General features: G+C 42.0%; 3 protein-coding genes across 3 annotated transcripts; all 3 read left to right on the forward strand.

Annotated features, from left to right (window-relative positions):
* Positions 1–1,848: 1,848 nt before the first annotated feature.
* On the forward strand, positions 1,849–2,268 carry TbgDal_XI1590 (hypothetical protein, unlikely; the record flags this gene model as incomplete). Its single annotated transcript, XM_011781005.1, has 1 exon — positions 1,849–2,268. The coding sequence occupies one exon, from the start codon at positions 1,849–1,851 to the stop codon at positions 2,266–2,268; it is 420 nt and encodes a 139-aa protein (XP_011779307.1).
* Positions 2,269–2,303: 35 nt separating this feature from the next.
* On the forward strand, positions 2,304–2,678 carry TbgDal_XI1600 (hypothetical protein, unlikely; the record flags this gene model as incomplete). The annotated part of the gene is made up of 1 exon (XM_011781006.1): positions 2,304–2,678. One exon carries the CDS (start codon positions 2,304–2,306, stop codon positions 2,676–2,678), a length of 375 nt encoding a protein of 124 aa, XP_011779308.1.
* A 3,604-nt stretch (positions 2,679–6,282) lies between these two features.
* TbgDal_XI1610 (T. brucei spp.-specific protein) lies at positions 6,283–10,483 on the forward strand (the record flags this gene model as incomplete). Its single annotated transcript, XM_011781007.1, is given in 2 exon segments — positions 6,283–6,726; positions 6,728–10,483. Coding segments are annotated over 2 exon segments (4,200 nt in total).
* Between the last annotated feature and the right edge of the window lie 2,215 nt (positions 10,484–12,698).

The raw sequence follows: 12,698 nt of genomic DNA on the forward strand, positions 1-12,698 counted from the left end.
ATGATTTTCTTGTCGTGACCCCGCTGCCGGGGGAAATTTGGCAGTCTCTTTTCGACAAATGCGATATAGGCTTGTATGTTGGGCTGGAAGATGGATCGCCTGTGGTGTGTTGGGCTTTCTTTATTTGGTGTGGAAGCTTTATGCGCATTTTTGTTGTTGTAGAGGTGGTGAAAATCACATTTTATGCACTTGGTGGTAGAAGTATTGGGAGGGTTTTGATGTTTTTCATGCCCTTATTCACGCACTCGAATGGCGCCACCTCAGCCGGGGAACTCGGCTCTCTTCGAAGTGTCGCATTCTTTTTCCTCCGCTTGTCCATACAATACCTACTCGCAAGCTGGTGAAAATTAAGCCGCCAAGTCCCTCTCAACGGTATGCGCATAATCCGTGCCTGGCAAAATCAACTATTCTGAAACACTGTCTGTAGACACAAAGGGCGGTTAAGGCGCTCATTTTCATGTTCCATTTACACTTCCTCCATCACACAATCAAACAAAAAACTTTCTCATTTTAGTGACAATGCCATTCGAACGGCGTCTTCGAGTATGCCAAAGCGGACCCATGTGCCCTACTCGGGCCGCAACGCCAGCAGCGCGTTATGGCCTTTACCAAGGGGTTACTGGGGAGTATAGTCGTTTCTCCATATTCCTGCATCATAGTTCCCTCTGGTTGTATTTCCCACTTTCTCTCTATAATCCTTCTGCGTTGGTTGACAAATCGATGTGTTACTTGGGCAGTTGCTCCATCACTGCGAAATGGTAGAAGGTGGGGGTGATAAACCTTGAGGTGTCGGGTGAAAGCAACCCTTTTCCACGTTTTGTACCGCCACATTCTGTATTCGGGTGCGCCAACCACCGGCTTGAGTGCTTTTTCGTCCACATTGGCAGAAACGGGGTGCAGGTTGCAGAGTCCTTTTATTTACTTATTTTTGTGGGTGCCATACTTTTCAAGACTTCTCAAACAATTTCCTCTGCAATGCCGTCAGCCGCCTATTCGAGGTGAGTTTATCTTAAGGGAAATGAGGCGCATGACAACGTTTTTTTTTTTCCACTTTACCCACAGCGAGGGCCTTCGCAGGGGCCGACGCATTGCCTGCGACAAAATGCCCAACTTTTGATATGCTTCGTTTCTTGTTGGGGAAAGATTTCAGTGCGAGCTTCGTTTGAAGAGCGAAAACAATTATGTATCTACGCTTTAAAGGGCATTTGATCAAAAGAAAATACCTTTCCACAGAGTTTCTCGTTGTCGTTAGTGTGTCCGATGTTCCGGTTAAGGTTAACAACTGGAGTGTGGATGTTTCCCGCAACGCGAAGCATTTTCACTTGGTAGTGGAAGCGGTGGCGTCGTCGGAACATGTCTTTTCGTGAGACTTTCGAGGTGTGATAAGGAGTTGTGTAGCGGTTCCGCGCCTATGCGAGTGTAAAGCCTGCAGGCTGTTTTCTTCCCGCCGCCGCGGTTTCCTGCTATGTTCAAGTGAGGTTGTCTCGTTCCGTTCGAATGTTGTTGTGGAGTTCACCCCTGGTGACCGGCATTCCCTTTAGGCAGTGCAATTCACCTTAGTTATCTGACTACTAGCCTTATTTTGCTCTGTTATTTAAATATATATATTTGATTGCCGTTACAATCTGACACTGTCCTGAGGAAGGTAATTGGGAGGCATCTATGATAAAGTTCGCTTGTGTATTGAAAGGATGCAAGCTCCATTACAAAATAGGTAATGTGTTTTATTTTAACTGGTCGCTCGAGGCATGCTATCTCGTGCTTTAAATATTTTCTCAGCCTTATTTTTTCTAGTGTTCAACACCTGAAGTTGTTGCTGCTACTTTTCGTCGGAAGGAAGGCGTGGGTATGTCCTTTTTCCAGTTGGATTGGGAATGTTCATATCAAGAGTATATGAAAATGATCTATCATCACGCAACGAACTATGTTCCGCCACGGGTTTCACAAGAGAGGCACCTCATCACTTGTAGGGAGCTGCTGAATGAAGCTCAGAGGGAATGCAAGGGAGGCAAGTATGATCTTTCCTTCTTTCACTACCTTCGGTGTGTGGAGATTCTCACTAAGGTGGGGATACCCTCTACATACAAAGATTCAATGGTTTTGAAGAAGCAGTGTATGGATGCCATTGAAGCCCTCATGAATAGCGCTCTTAAAAATCACTATGAAAAAATGGTTAAAGAATTAAAGTCAAAGAAGGAAGGAGTTGATGCGGTTGACTATAAATTGTATGGCGACAGACTTGCCCACGTATCTGGGGGAAACAGCTAAAGATGGCTACAGAATATGTCGTTTGATGAATCCACATGGGCAAGGCGTTGGGAATGCAAAGAGCAAAAGCACAAAGACTGCGAAAAGTTGTGTTACGAGGGTCAGCAGCGGGGTCGCGCTCATTTTTACTCTACGCACAACCGACCCCGAATATGCTTAGCGAAACGTCAGGTGCCGTGGTGGATATGTGCACCGATGAATTTTCTATTGATATCAAGGAGCCTTCTCCAGAAGATGCAATTGTCGTAGCCAGCCTGACTCTACGAAAAAAAAAAAATGCAAAAGTGGCGCGAAGAAAAGAGGACAGCAGCAAAGCCACCGAAGAGAGAGCACAGTCCGGGGCATCCACATGCACACTCAATTTTAACAAACAAGAAACCAGATGGCCTCTAAAGATTAGTGAATGCTAAATTGTAGCGGTCACCGCATTGTCCTCACGCACCCCAAAGTTTTTCTTTTTTTTGGGGGGGGCTCTACATCCTTAACTAATGCTAAACGTTGTGTCTTCCAGTCAGTGCGCTGCTGCACCACAGCAAATACAAAGCCAAAATGAATTGCATATAAAGGCAAAAGCCTCATACTAACATCATATGCCGACCCTGATAGTGGCTCGCGGCGTGCCGTGGCTGTTATTTGAAGGTGAAACAATACGAGCTCGAACAACAGATCCTATATATATATATATATGTACATATAAAGATTTGTGTATCAACGGAGTTTTTTGTGACCGCAGTGTTTCCGACGACTGACGACGAATAGTCACTCCTGGAGCCAAACATCTCCTTCCAAACACATCCTCTGCGTAAAATCACGGCCAATCATATTTTGAAAAATTATAATCGTGCCACTTCTGCTGGATTGGGAAACCGCCGACCGAACCTGCACATGAAGTTGGGTTCCGCGTTTGACTTATCTCTGATAACACCCTTTTCACACATCCGGAGGTGCATGCGCTAAAGAGCTCGCCACAACGGAATTAACATGATATGAAAGCAAACGAACTCGCAGTCCCATTCCCGCCCGGTGCGTAATGGTCATCAATCAGACATCCGTTGGGGAAGAGTTTAAACGGATTGCACAGACGCCAAAACGAAGCAATTACATGTAGAAAAAAAAAGGAATGAGGAAAGAAACCCTAGAGTCACATCGATATCGCAAGTGGGTAATGACCACAGATGGAGAAATCAACGCGTCGTTATCCGTCGGAGTCGGAACGCGACTTTCTTTGTCAAAGTCGAGGGAAGCCATAATGTCAGCACCGACTGTAGACCCCGTCCTTTCAGCTATGTACCAGAATCTGTAGCCTTTCCGACAGCACTACAGCAGCCGAATATCCAACGTACCCTCCGTAAACGAATTCCTATTTGCTAGCACTGACAGTTCATGCCTCGCAGCTACGCTAAACAACGGCCAAATAAGCCAGAGAAGTTGAGCAAAGAAAGAAATGTGGATGAGGGCGCCTCACTATCCTAAAGCTGCATGATCGATACGTCGGCAATTTTAGCGAAGCCGCTGCGGAGTACAAGTTAACGAGTTGGCAGATGAATATGCAACGCAAGTTGTAGAAACCGGCGCATATGAGAAAACTTTAGCACTATAGCATACTTACGAGAACCAGCCTCCACGAACGATGTGGAACCAAATCATTTCATATCTATAGCACCGATGTAAACTCGGGAAAATGGGTTCAAGGACGGAACACCTTGAACTGAAACTCCTGGCGGCACCACACCATGTTGAAGTAAATACAAAAAAAATATATCTTCACTACTCCCAAGAGGGCCGCTTTCTACAATATCCAAAGGAGGACGTCAAAAATATATAAGACAGTCCGTGCACTGACCGTCCAGGCACGCAAACCACAAGACGATGGTTGACGCGAAACCACGGTCGATCTGGATTCGCACATTGATTATTACAAAATTTTCAAATAGATTTAGAAGTTCAGAGCTAAATAAAACAAATGAATAAACATATATACACAACATCCCCTTTTATTTGCTTCCCTCATGTCTCAATCTGTTTCTGTTTTCTTTATGCAACTATTTTGGAGCTGCTTCCGATGTGCCACTGCAGAATGAAAAAATGCTCATTGGAACAAATGCATGAGTTTGCATATAAATATCACACATAATTTATTTCATATTACGAGTGTTTGCAATATAATGGAAAACATGGAAAGGAAATGAATCAATGAATATGCGCCGCAGTTGTAAAAGGTTTGTGCTACTATTGTGCTTGCTTGTCTCAAAAACTCCTTCCCAATTGTTTAGTATGAAGCAAATTGTTGTAGCAGTTTAAATGAGAAAAAAGATACATAGTCCACTCTGTTTGTTCCAACAGCAATTTATCCTTTTTCAAAATGCTTCACACACAATACCAGAGAAAAATTACCTTTTTTTCTTGTCAGTACTGACATTCCTTCTTCGCAACGTACTCTGTAGAATTGGAAGTTTGAAACAATTGAAGGGACCTCCGCACACTCACGGAATGGCATCTGTTTTGCCTTCATAATGATAGTTTCATTCCTCCGCGGGTTGTGGCGTGATATCCTCCGCTTCTCCTCTTTTTTCCAGTTTTCGCGGTATTGGAGTCCATTCCCCCTCCCTTCATTCTTCCAAATAAATTATAAAGGTATCAAATGAAAGGGCTTTGAGGGCACTCGGCATTGACGAAAACACTACGAAGTTATTGTTCCCAATGGAATTTATTCGTGAAGTGTAAGATACAAAGGAGGCCAAGTAGAGAAAATAATACAACCCAAAATGTCAGGGAACACGGGTATTTATTAGGAATGAACGTAGAACTAACATGCGCAGATATGATACTGCAAAGACAACAATTTCGGCTAACATTTGTGTGCATGTTCAACTTTTACAACTGGAGAAATATTCACTACTAAAGTTTTCTCACAGTTGTAATAATAGCAATGCGTGAAAACACAAATACACGCTCCTCAAATGCATGATACAACCAGAGGTGTAAATAGCTCAAATGGTAGGATTCTCGACACATGTGGAAACGAATTAACTCAACTAGCAATATTTTAGTTATATCGAAGCCTTACCACAATCGGTTCAGCTAAAATACTTCAAACGAGTCCTTCAAAACCCCTGTTTGTTAATGCTTTTATTTATTTTATTCTGATGCCTGGTGAGCATATTTGGCTGCGATGGATTACTGCTGTGCATGTTGGATGTGCGAAATCTTTCTCTAAATTCACAGAAATATATATCGTACCGTCTTTCATTTTACTACTCCCTTACATTCTCTCCAAACATACATAGATGATACCATAGTCATTATAGCTATTGAGGAAACTGATACCTTGGTCTTACATTGCCCTGGTCGTGGCCGAAACTTGCAACTTGATTTGTCGTGCATTCCGCTATCCATGCTGGAAGTTGTGTTGTGCAATATTTTCCCTCCGAGTTATGAGGTGTGATAACTGTCAGTCCTTCAGTTGTGCCCTACCAATCGAATCCATCAGCACTATTTTATTGCATCTCCTCATTCACTTCCCCTTTTACACAGACATATTTCTACCATTAAAAGTTAAAATGTGACTCATAAGCGATGATGAGACCACACCGAGTTGTTTTGCTATTACCTCAGTAGCACCACATGAAAGCAAAGTGTTGGCTTTGCATTGCCCTTCTGTGCCAATAGTCGAAAACAGAAATATAGTGAGGAATGTTTGTTATTATTTGGAATCCTTTTATTGAGTGTGACTTTGGAATCGTAACATAATTGAAATAAGCAGAGAATGTGTCATCCCTCCCTTCCCATTAATTTTCTACATGTGCTGAGAGGAGATGAAAAGTGTTTTCAGTGTTTGAAGTTTTGACATTTCAGTGGCATAATACTTCAAGTTAGTGGAAATAAAATTGCATACCCAATGCCATTATGATGCAAATACATTCAACTGACAGCATTCAATCATCTCATTGCCAAACTTTGTTTCGACTCTCAGAAATAATATTTTTAGTAGAAAACGGCTACCAAACATAAGTAATGGGAACTACAATGTCAGGAAACCAAGGAAGAAAGCGACAGCGCATCTCAACTCCTGAGCACTCAGAAGCTTTAAAGGAACCATCAACTTCTCAAAAAAATACACCAACCACCATTACAATCACCGAAGAAATGCGTGACTCCAGTAATGAAGGAACTTTGGTATCATTACTGAATGAGCGTGAGAAGTTGATTAAAGAAACACCACGGCTGGAAAGCAATGTGAAGGCATTCAGATATTTTATGAGTGGTCTCACAGCTATGAGTGTCGAAAGGCAAGGTGGTGTGTGTGATGACGCCAAATGCATACGTACAGTAACGTTATATCATGCTGCTGATAATTCCTTTAGTGGCAAAGGACTAAATGAAGGTGCTCTTTCCTCACTCTGTGGTCGCATTCAAGCTGAGAAATTAACCATCACAATGTCAGAAGGGTTGGAAATTTAACTCACGACAAGTCAGTAAGCTAAAGCAGTTAGAAGAGTTACGCATTGAATATCCACATGGTAAACTTGTGAATATCATATCTTTGAATAACCTTGATATGTTGAAAAGGCTTTGTCTCAGGAGCAACAATATTGACAACAATGACGCCCGTCACTTATTCAATATTGGAACATTGGAAGAGTTGGCTATTACTGACACCATGCAACTGACAAATATCAGAGGAATCTCTCGCTTGACTAACCTGAAGTGTCTTGACTTAAATTCCACAAACATTGACGATAGCTGTATAGGGGAAATAAGTGCATGTGCTAAACTGTCCAAACTGAGTGTATCTGAATGCAACAATATCATAGACGCAACACCAATTTCACAACTTGCAGCGCTTGAAGAGTTGAATCTAAACAGCAATTGCCACATAACGAAGGGAATAGGAACACTTGGCATGTTGTTGCGACTGCGTATGCTTGACTTGAGTGGTGTCTCTGTGGAAGATAATTTTCTTAAGGATTTGTGTGATTGTGGACCGCTGGAAAGGCTGAACCTTTCTTATTGTATTCAGTTGACAAATATCAATCCACTCTCCAATGCCACTGCTATTGAGGAATTGAACCTTAACGGTTGTCGCCGAATCACACGGGGGATAGGCGTTGTGTGGGCATTACCAAAGCTCCGTGTATTGCACATGAAGGGTGTGCACCTGAGCGAGCCATCTCTCGATTCAGTTGGGACTGGTGGATCACTTGTAAAGGTCAGTCTTGATAACTGCGCAGGCTTTGGTGATATGACACTCTTATCCAGCATTGTTACACTCGAGGAGCTGAATATTCAAAAATGTGCTGACATCATTAGTGGTGTGTGTTGCCTTGGTACACTGCCATACCTGCGTGTACTTAACATAAAGGAGGCACACATCTCGTCCCTTGACTTTACTGGTATTGGTGCCTCGAAATCCCTTTTACAGTTAACTCTGGAGAGTATCACGGGACTGAGTAATGTGGAAGCACTCGCTAACATTTTAACTCTGGAAAAACTAAGCCTTCTCGGTTGCAATGGTATTGACGCTGGAATTGGATGTCTCGGTAACCTGCCACAGCTTAAAGTGTTGGATCTGTCTGGTACAAATACTGACAGTGATTCTCTCAGAGGTCTATGCGTATCACAGACAATAGTGTCACTCAACCTTTCCCATTGTTGGAAAGTAACAAGTGTGTTCCATATTTCAGCCCTTGAAACATTGAATGAACTGAATTTAAGTGACTGTATTAGGATAAATGCAGGATGGGAAGCACTTGAAAAACTTCAGCAGCTACATGTGGCAATCCTCTCGAATACACATATTACTGATAGAGACATATCTCATTTCAGCAAGTGCAAAGAACTTGTTACGCTGGATCTTTCTTTCTGCGATGAGTTATTTGATATTACATCCCTCTCCAACATCACTACGCTTGAGGATTTGAATCTTGATAATTGTTCAAAGATTAGAAAAGGGCTGAGTGTTCTTGGAGAGCTACCACGGCTTCGTGTGTTGAACGTGAAGGGTGTCCACTTGACGAATTCTGTTATTGGATCACTAGGGAATGGCAAATCATTTGTCAAACTTATTCTTGATAATTGCAAAGGATTAAGTGATGTCACATTCCTTTCGAGCCTTTCAACACTTAAGGAACTGAATCTTCACCACTGTGACGCGGTAACCTCTGGAATTGGAACGCTGGGAAGGTTATTGCAGCTTCGTGTACTGGATTTGGGATGGACAAAAATTGATAATAATTCCCTTGAGGATATCTGCGCGTGCTCAAGCCCACTTGTATCATTAAACCTTTCGCATTGTAAGGAAATAACATCTATTTCTGCGATAGCTTCCCTTAATGCATTGGAGAAACTCAACATTGACAACTGCTGTCATGTAACATCCGGCTGGAATGTATTTGGTACACTTCACCAACTGCGTGTGGCCGTACTGTCGAACACACGAATTAATGATGAAAACATACGGCACATCAGCGAGTGCAAGTCTTTGAATACACTCAACCTCGCATTTTGTAATGACATAACGGACATCACGGCACTTTCTAACATTACTATGCTCAGGGAATTGAACATTGATTGGTGCTTCAATATCGAGAAAGGTGTCGAAGCTCTTGGAAAGCTGCCTAAGCTTCGCGAGCTAGATGCAAAGAAATGTGGAACAAGTGTTAGATGGATGCAACAATATCCTTACAACACACTCTTCAAATCACTTGTGAAACTGAATCTCGAGAATGGACGTGAATCATTTTGTGTGGGAACTCTCTCCTCAACTGCTATAGTTGAAGAATTGCTGCTGGGACGCGCTTGTGAGCCGTATCATCTACCCCCAATCTCCAGCCTAAGACGACTTCGTGTACTGAATTTGGATGATGGAAGGGTCTGTGACATATGGCTTGAGGGGATCTCTCAATCCAAGTCACTGCAGTCACTTAACGTATCAAACTGTAATTATATAACCGATATATCAGCATTATCTTCCCTATCAACGTTGGAGGAACTGAATGTTAACTGCTGCGATCGAATACGAAAAGGTTGGGAGGCATTTGAAGCTCTGACTCGACTACGTGTAGCAACCCTTTCCGTAACTTGGGTTACCAACGAAGGCATACGTCTCCTCAGCGGGTGCAAAAATCTCAGAAATTTGGAGCTGTACTGTTGTAGAGATGTGTCCAATATCGAGCCGATAAATAACATTAAGTCACTGGAAGAGCTCACCATTCAGAACTGCCATAACATTAATGAAGGTCTGCTCAAGGTTGGAATGCTACCAAGGCTACGGGTATTGGTTTTAAGGAAATTACAATCCACTTATTTCTCCCTCAGTTCACTAGGAGAGAGCAAATCTCTAGTGAAACTCACTATCGAAGGACCTGAAGAACTATGCGACATCAAACTTATTTCCAACATTGCAACACTTAAGGAACTGAAAATCGCCCATGGTGACCGATTATTGAATGATGTAGGGGATCTTGGAAAACTGCCATGGCTTCATGTACTAACCCTGAGCCATTTCAACATGGGAAATACCTGTTTTGAGAGTGTCTGCAAGATTCGATCGTTGAAATCACTTGACATTACCCACTCATTTGAATTGCCAGACATATATCATATATCAAACCTTACGGCACTAGAAGAACTGAATCTGAGCGGATGTTACCACATAATTTCAGGCTGGGAAGCACTGACCGCATTACCACGACTCCGTGTGCTCAACTTATCGTCCACAAGAGTTACAACCAGTTACGGTGGATATTATATCAGCAGATGCAAATCCCTCATTACACTGAACCTTGAATCGTGTGATATGACCGATGCTTCTTGTCTTGCTGATATCAAGACACTAGAGGAGTTACACATAGGGAAGTGCGAAGAGCTAACGCGGGGGTTTAGTGCACTTTTCACTCTTCCACAGTTGCGCATTCTTAACCTTATGGATTCTCTCATTACAGATGAAGATCTCAGGGAAATTCAACTATCCCATACCATTGAGGATCTCAACCTCTCTTATTGCAAGGAGCTTAATGATATCACACCCGTTAGGAGGATCAAATCAATTAAAAAAATGGACCTCCACCGAAGCTCTGAAGGCAGGGGACTAAGGGAAGGATTCAGAAGTCTTTTGGAGCTACCATGTCTTTCCTGGGTTGATATCAAAAATGCTAATGTCAGTTTTGATGTTTATAAAGAACTGAAAGAAAGGAAAGTGGATATATACAACTAGTATTTGATCCATTGTTTTGTTCTGTATTATGGTAATATACAGAACAAGAACACATCATTAAATGTAACAGCCAGTTCGAGTAGTTAACTGACCGTAGGCACCGTTATTGGGACAGATGCCAGCAACAATTCACGTAAACTTTATTGGATTTTACAATAACTTGAATACGAGATATACAAGGATTTCATTACAGTTTTGTAATTGTTTCATTTTTTTGTAAATTATACCCATTACATATTGTGAAGAGTAAAGAACAGTTAGAAAAGCGTGTGTCCATACAACAAGCTTTTTGCCCAATGGAAATTTGTATTTTAGTTGTAAGAGTAATGATTATTATATTGCGCTCATTCATGTTACAACTATACCAAATGGACATCTTGTTATTTTGTACTTCATTCTAACTTTATAACGACATACTCTCACACACATATATTGAATAAATTATTTTGATTATCATTTACTGACAGAAATAACAAAGAAACTTTATTATAAATTATATCAGAGCGGCATCTTGAGCACCAAGTTATTACAAGGGAAATTATTTTACAACACATTACGTTTCTTGTAAATCTTTTTTTTATACTTGATACAGACAGACATATATTCTCAAGCAGTTCAACGAAATTACACTGCTTCATTAAAATATTTTAACTTATTGTATTTGTTTTGTAATAACATAATTTATCCTATTACATTTCCTTTCGGAGCTATTTGAACTAACCGTTTATGAAGATGTCATACATTCTGAAGCCTCTTGTACACAAGAATGAAGTGGCGCTGTTCCAATAGAAAATCTTACTTCCCTATCTGGCCTTTGTTTTGTAACGTAACGTTGGCTTGTAATATTTTATGCCCCAAGATGTAACGAACCGAGAAGAAATTTCGTTTGTTTTACAGACGCCTCCAAATAACCGCAACTGTATGTTTGTTATTTTCTGGATTGTTGAGTCGTCCCCTGCTCTTTTTGCAACATTGAAACCCATTACTTTTCTTCACTAGTGCGGAATATATTCTATGTTGATGTTTTGTTGTTACTTGGTGATATTTGCGTACCCTACTACTGTAAGATAGCGAAGTAGAAGAACTACATTTCTAAGGGTCGGAGGTTTCTGTTCCTACAGAAGTAAAAGAGTGTTGTGTTTCAAGGGATGCGTGCGCGGTGTGGCAATGTTGTTGAGCAGCGATACTGTCTTGAACCCATGAAACCAAAAGGTGGAGAATATTTGGCCCCTCAAGGGTAATTATCATAGCATTCCGTGTGTTATTTTTTATAATGGAACTGAAGTGAGCCAGGTGGGTTTTTTAAATCTTCATACATGAACAGTGGTGTCAATTACCTCCTAGTGCATGCATGATACCGTCTTTCATATATGGATATTGAACCTACCAAACACCCAATGAATACGACCTTACGCCGTGCGTCACTTGTCTTCAATATTTTGAATGTTGTGTTCACTTAACTTTTCTCACCCTCAATAGTGTTGGAGGTGTGGATAAGACTCAGAAAACGCGATACAGTTACGCTACAGAACAATGAAGTAGAGGGTAACGTGCTGATGGCAAAATTTTTACTTTCAATGCCTTTGCGGCCGGCGTCCTTTCCTCCTCGGTGAAACTCACGATTTTCCTTTCAACATCCCTGCGTTAGATGCATGGCACGCGAAAACATAACCATACCCACATGCAACCGTGTGCATTAGGAGTGTGCATAACCGGGATGTTGGGAGAGAGCCCCCGATGCGACGCCGTATCATTTATGACTATGCCGGTGGTCGAAAACAGGGAACTTCCTCGTTCTCATTGGGCCCACCCATTCATAAGGTCTGGCGGTCGGGGATGGCCTTAATGCGACAGGTACACGTACGGCGACGCTGGAGACGGCTGCATTGTCAACGGGTAAGCCAAGTTCCTCTATGCGTCCTAATCTTTAGAGTTTTTGGCAGTCGGTTGGTTGAGAGCTCCTGTTTTGAAGAAAAGTAGCCATACCATCTGTTCTCTGAAGTGCTAAGGGTATCGCGTTTTCTTCCCGAACTCGAAGACGCACTACTTTGGGGATATATAGACTGGCTGTCATTCAGTGCGGATGTTGAGCACAACCAAGGGTCCAAATTTTCACAGATGTTAATGAGGTGCCGGGGATCTTTCCCAGTCGAAAAGGCTCGAAATGATCGAGCATTCATGTGACTTCGAAGTCGACTTCCACCTTCCGTAAACA

Source organism: Trypanosoma brucei, chromosome 11 (genome assembly GCF_000210295.1).
Source record: "Trypanosoma brucei gambiense DAL972 chromosome 11, complete sequence".
NCBI lineage: Eukaryota > Euglenozoa > Kinetoplastea > Trypanosomatida > Trypanosomatidae > Trypanosoma > Trypanosoma brucei.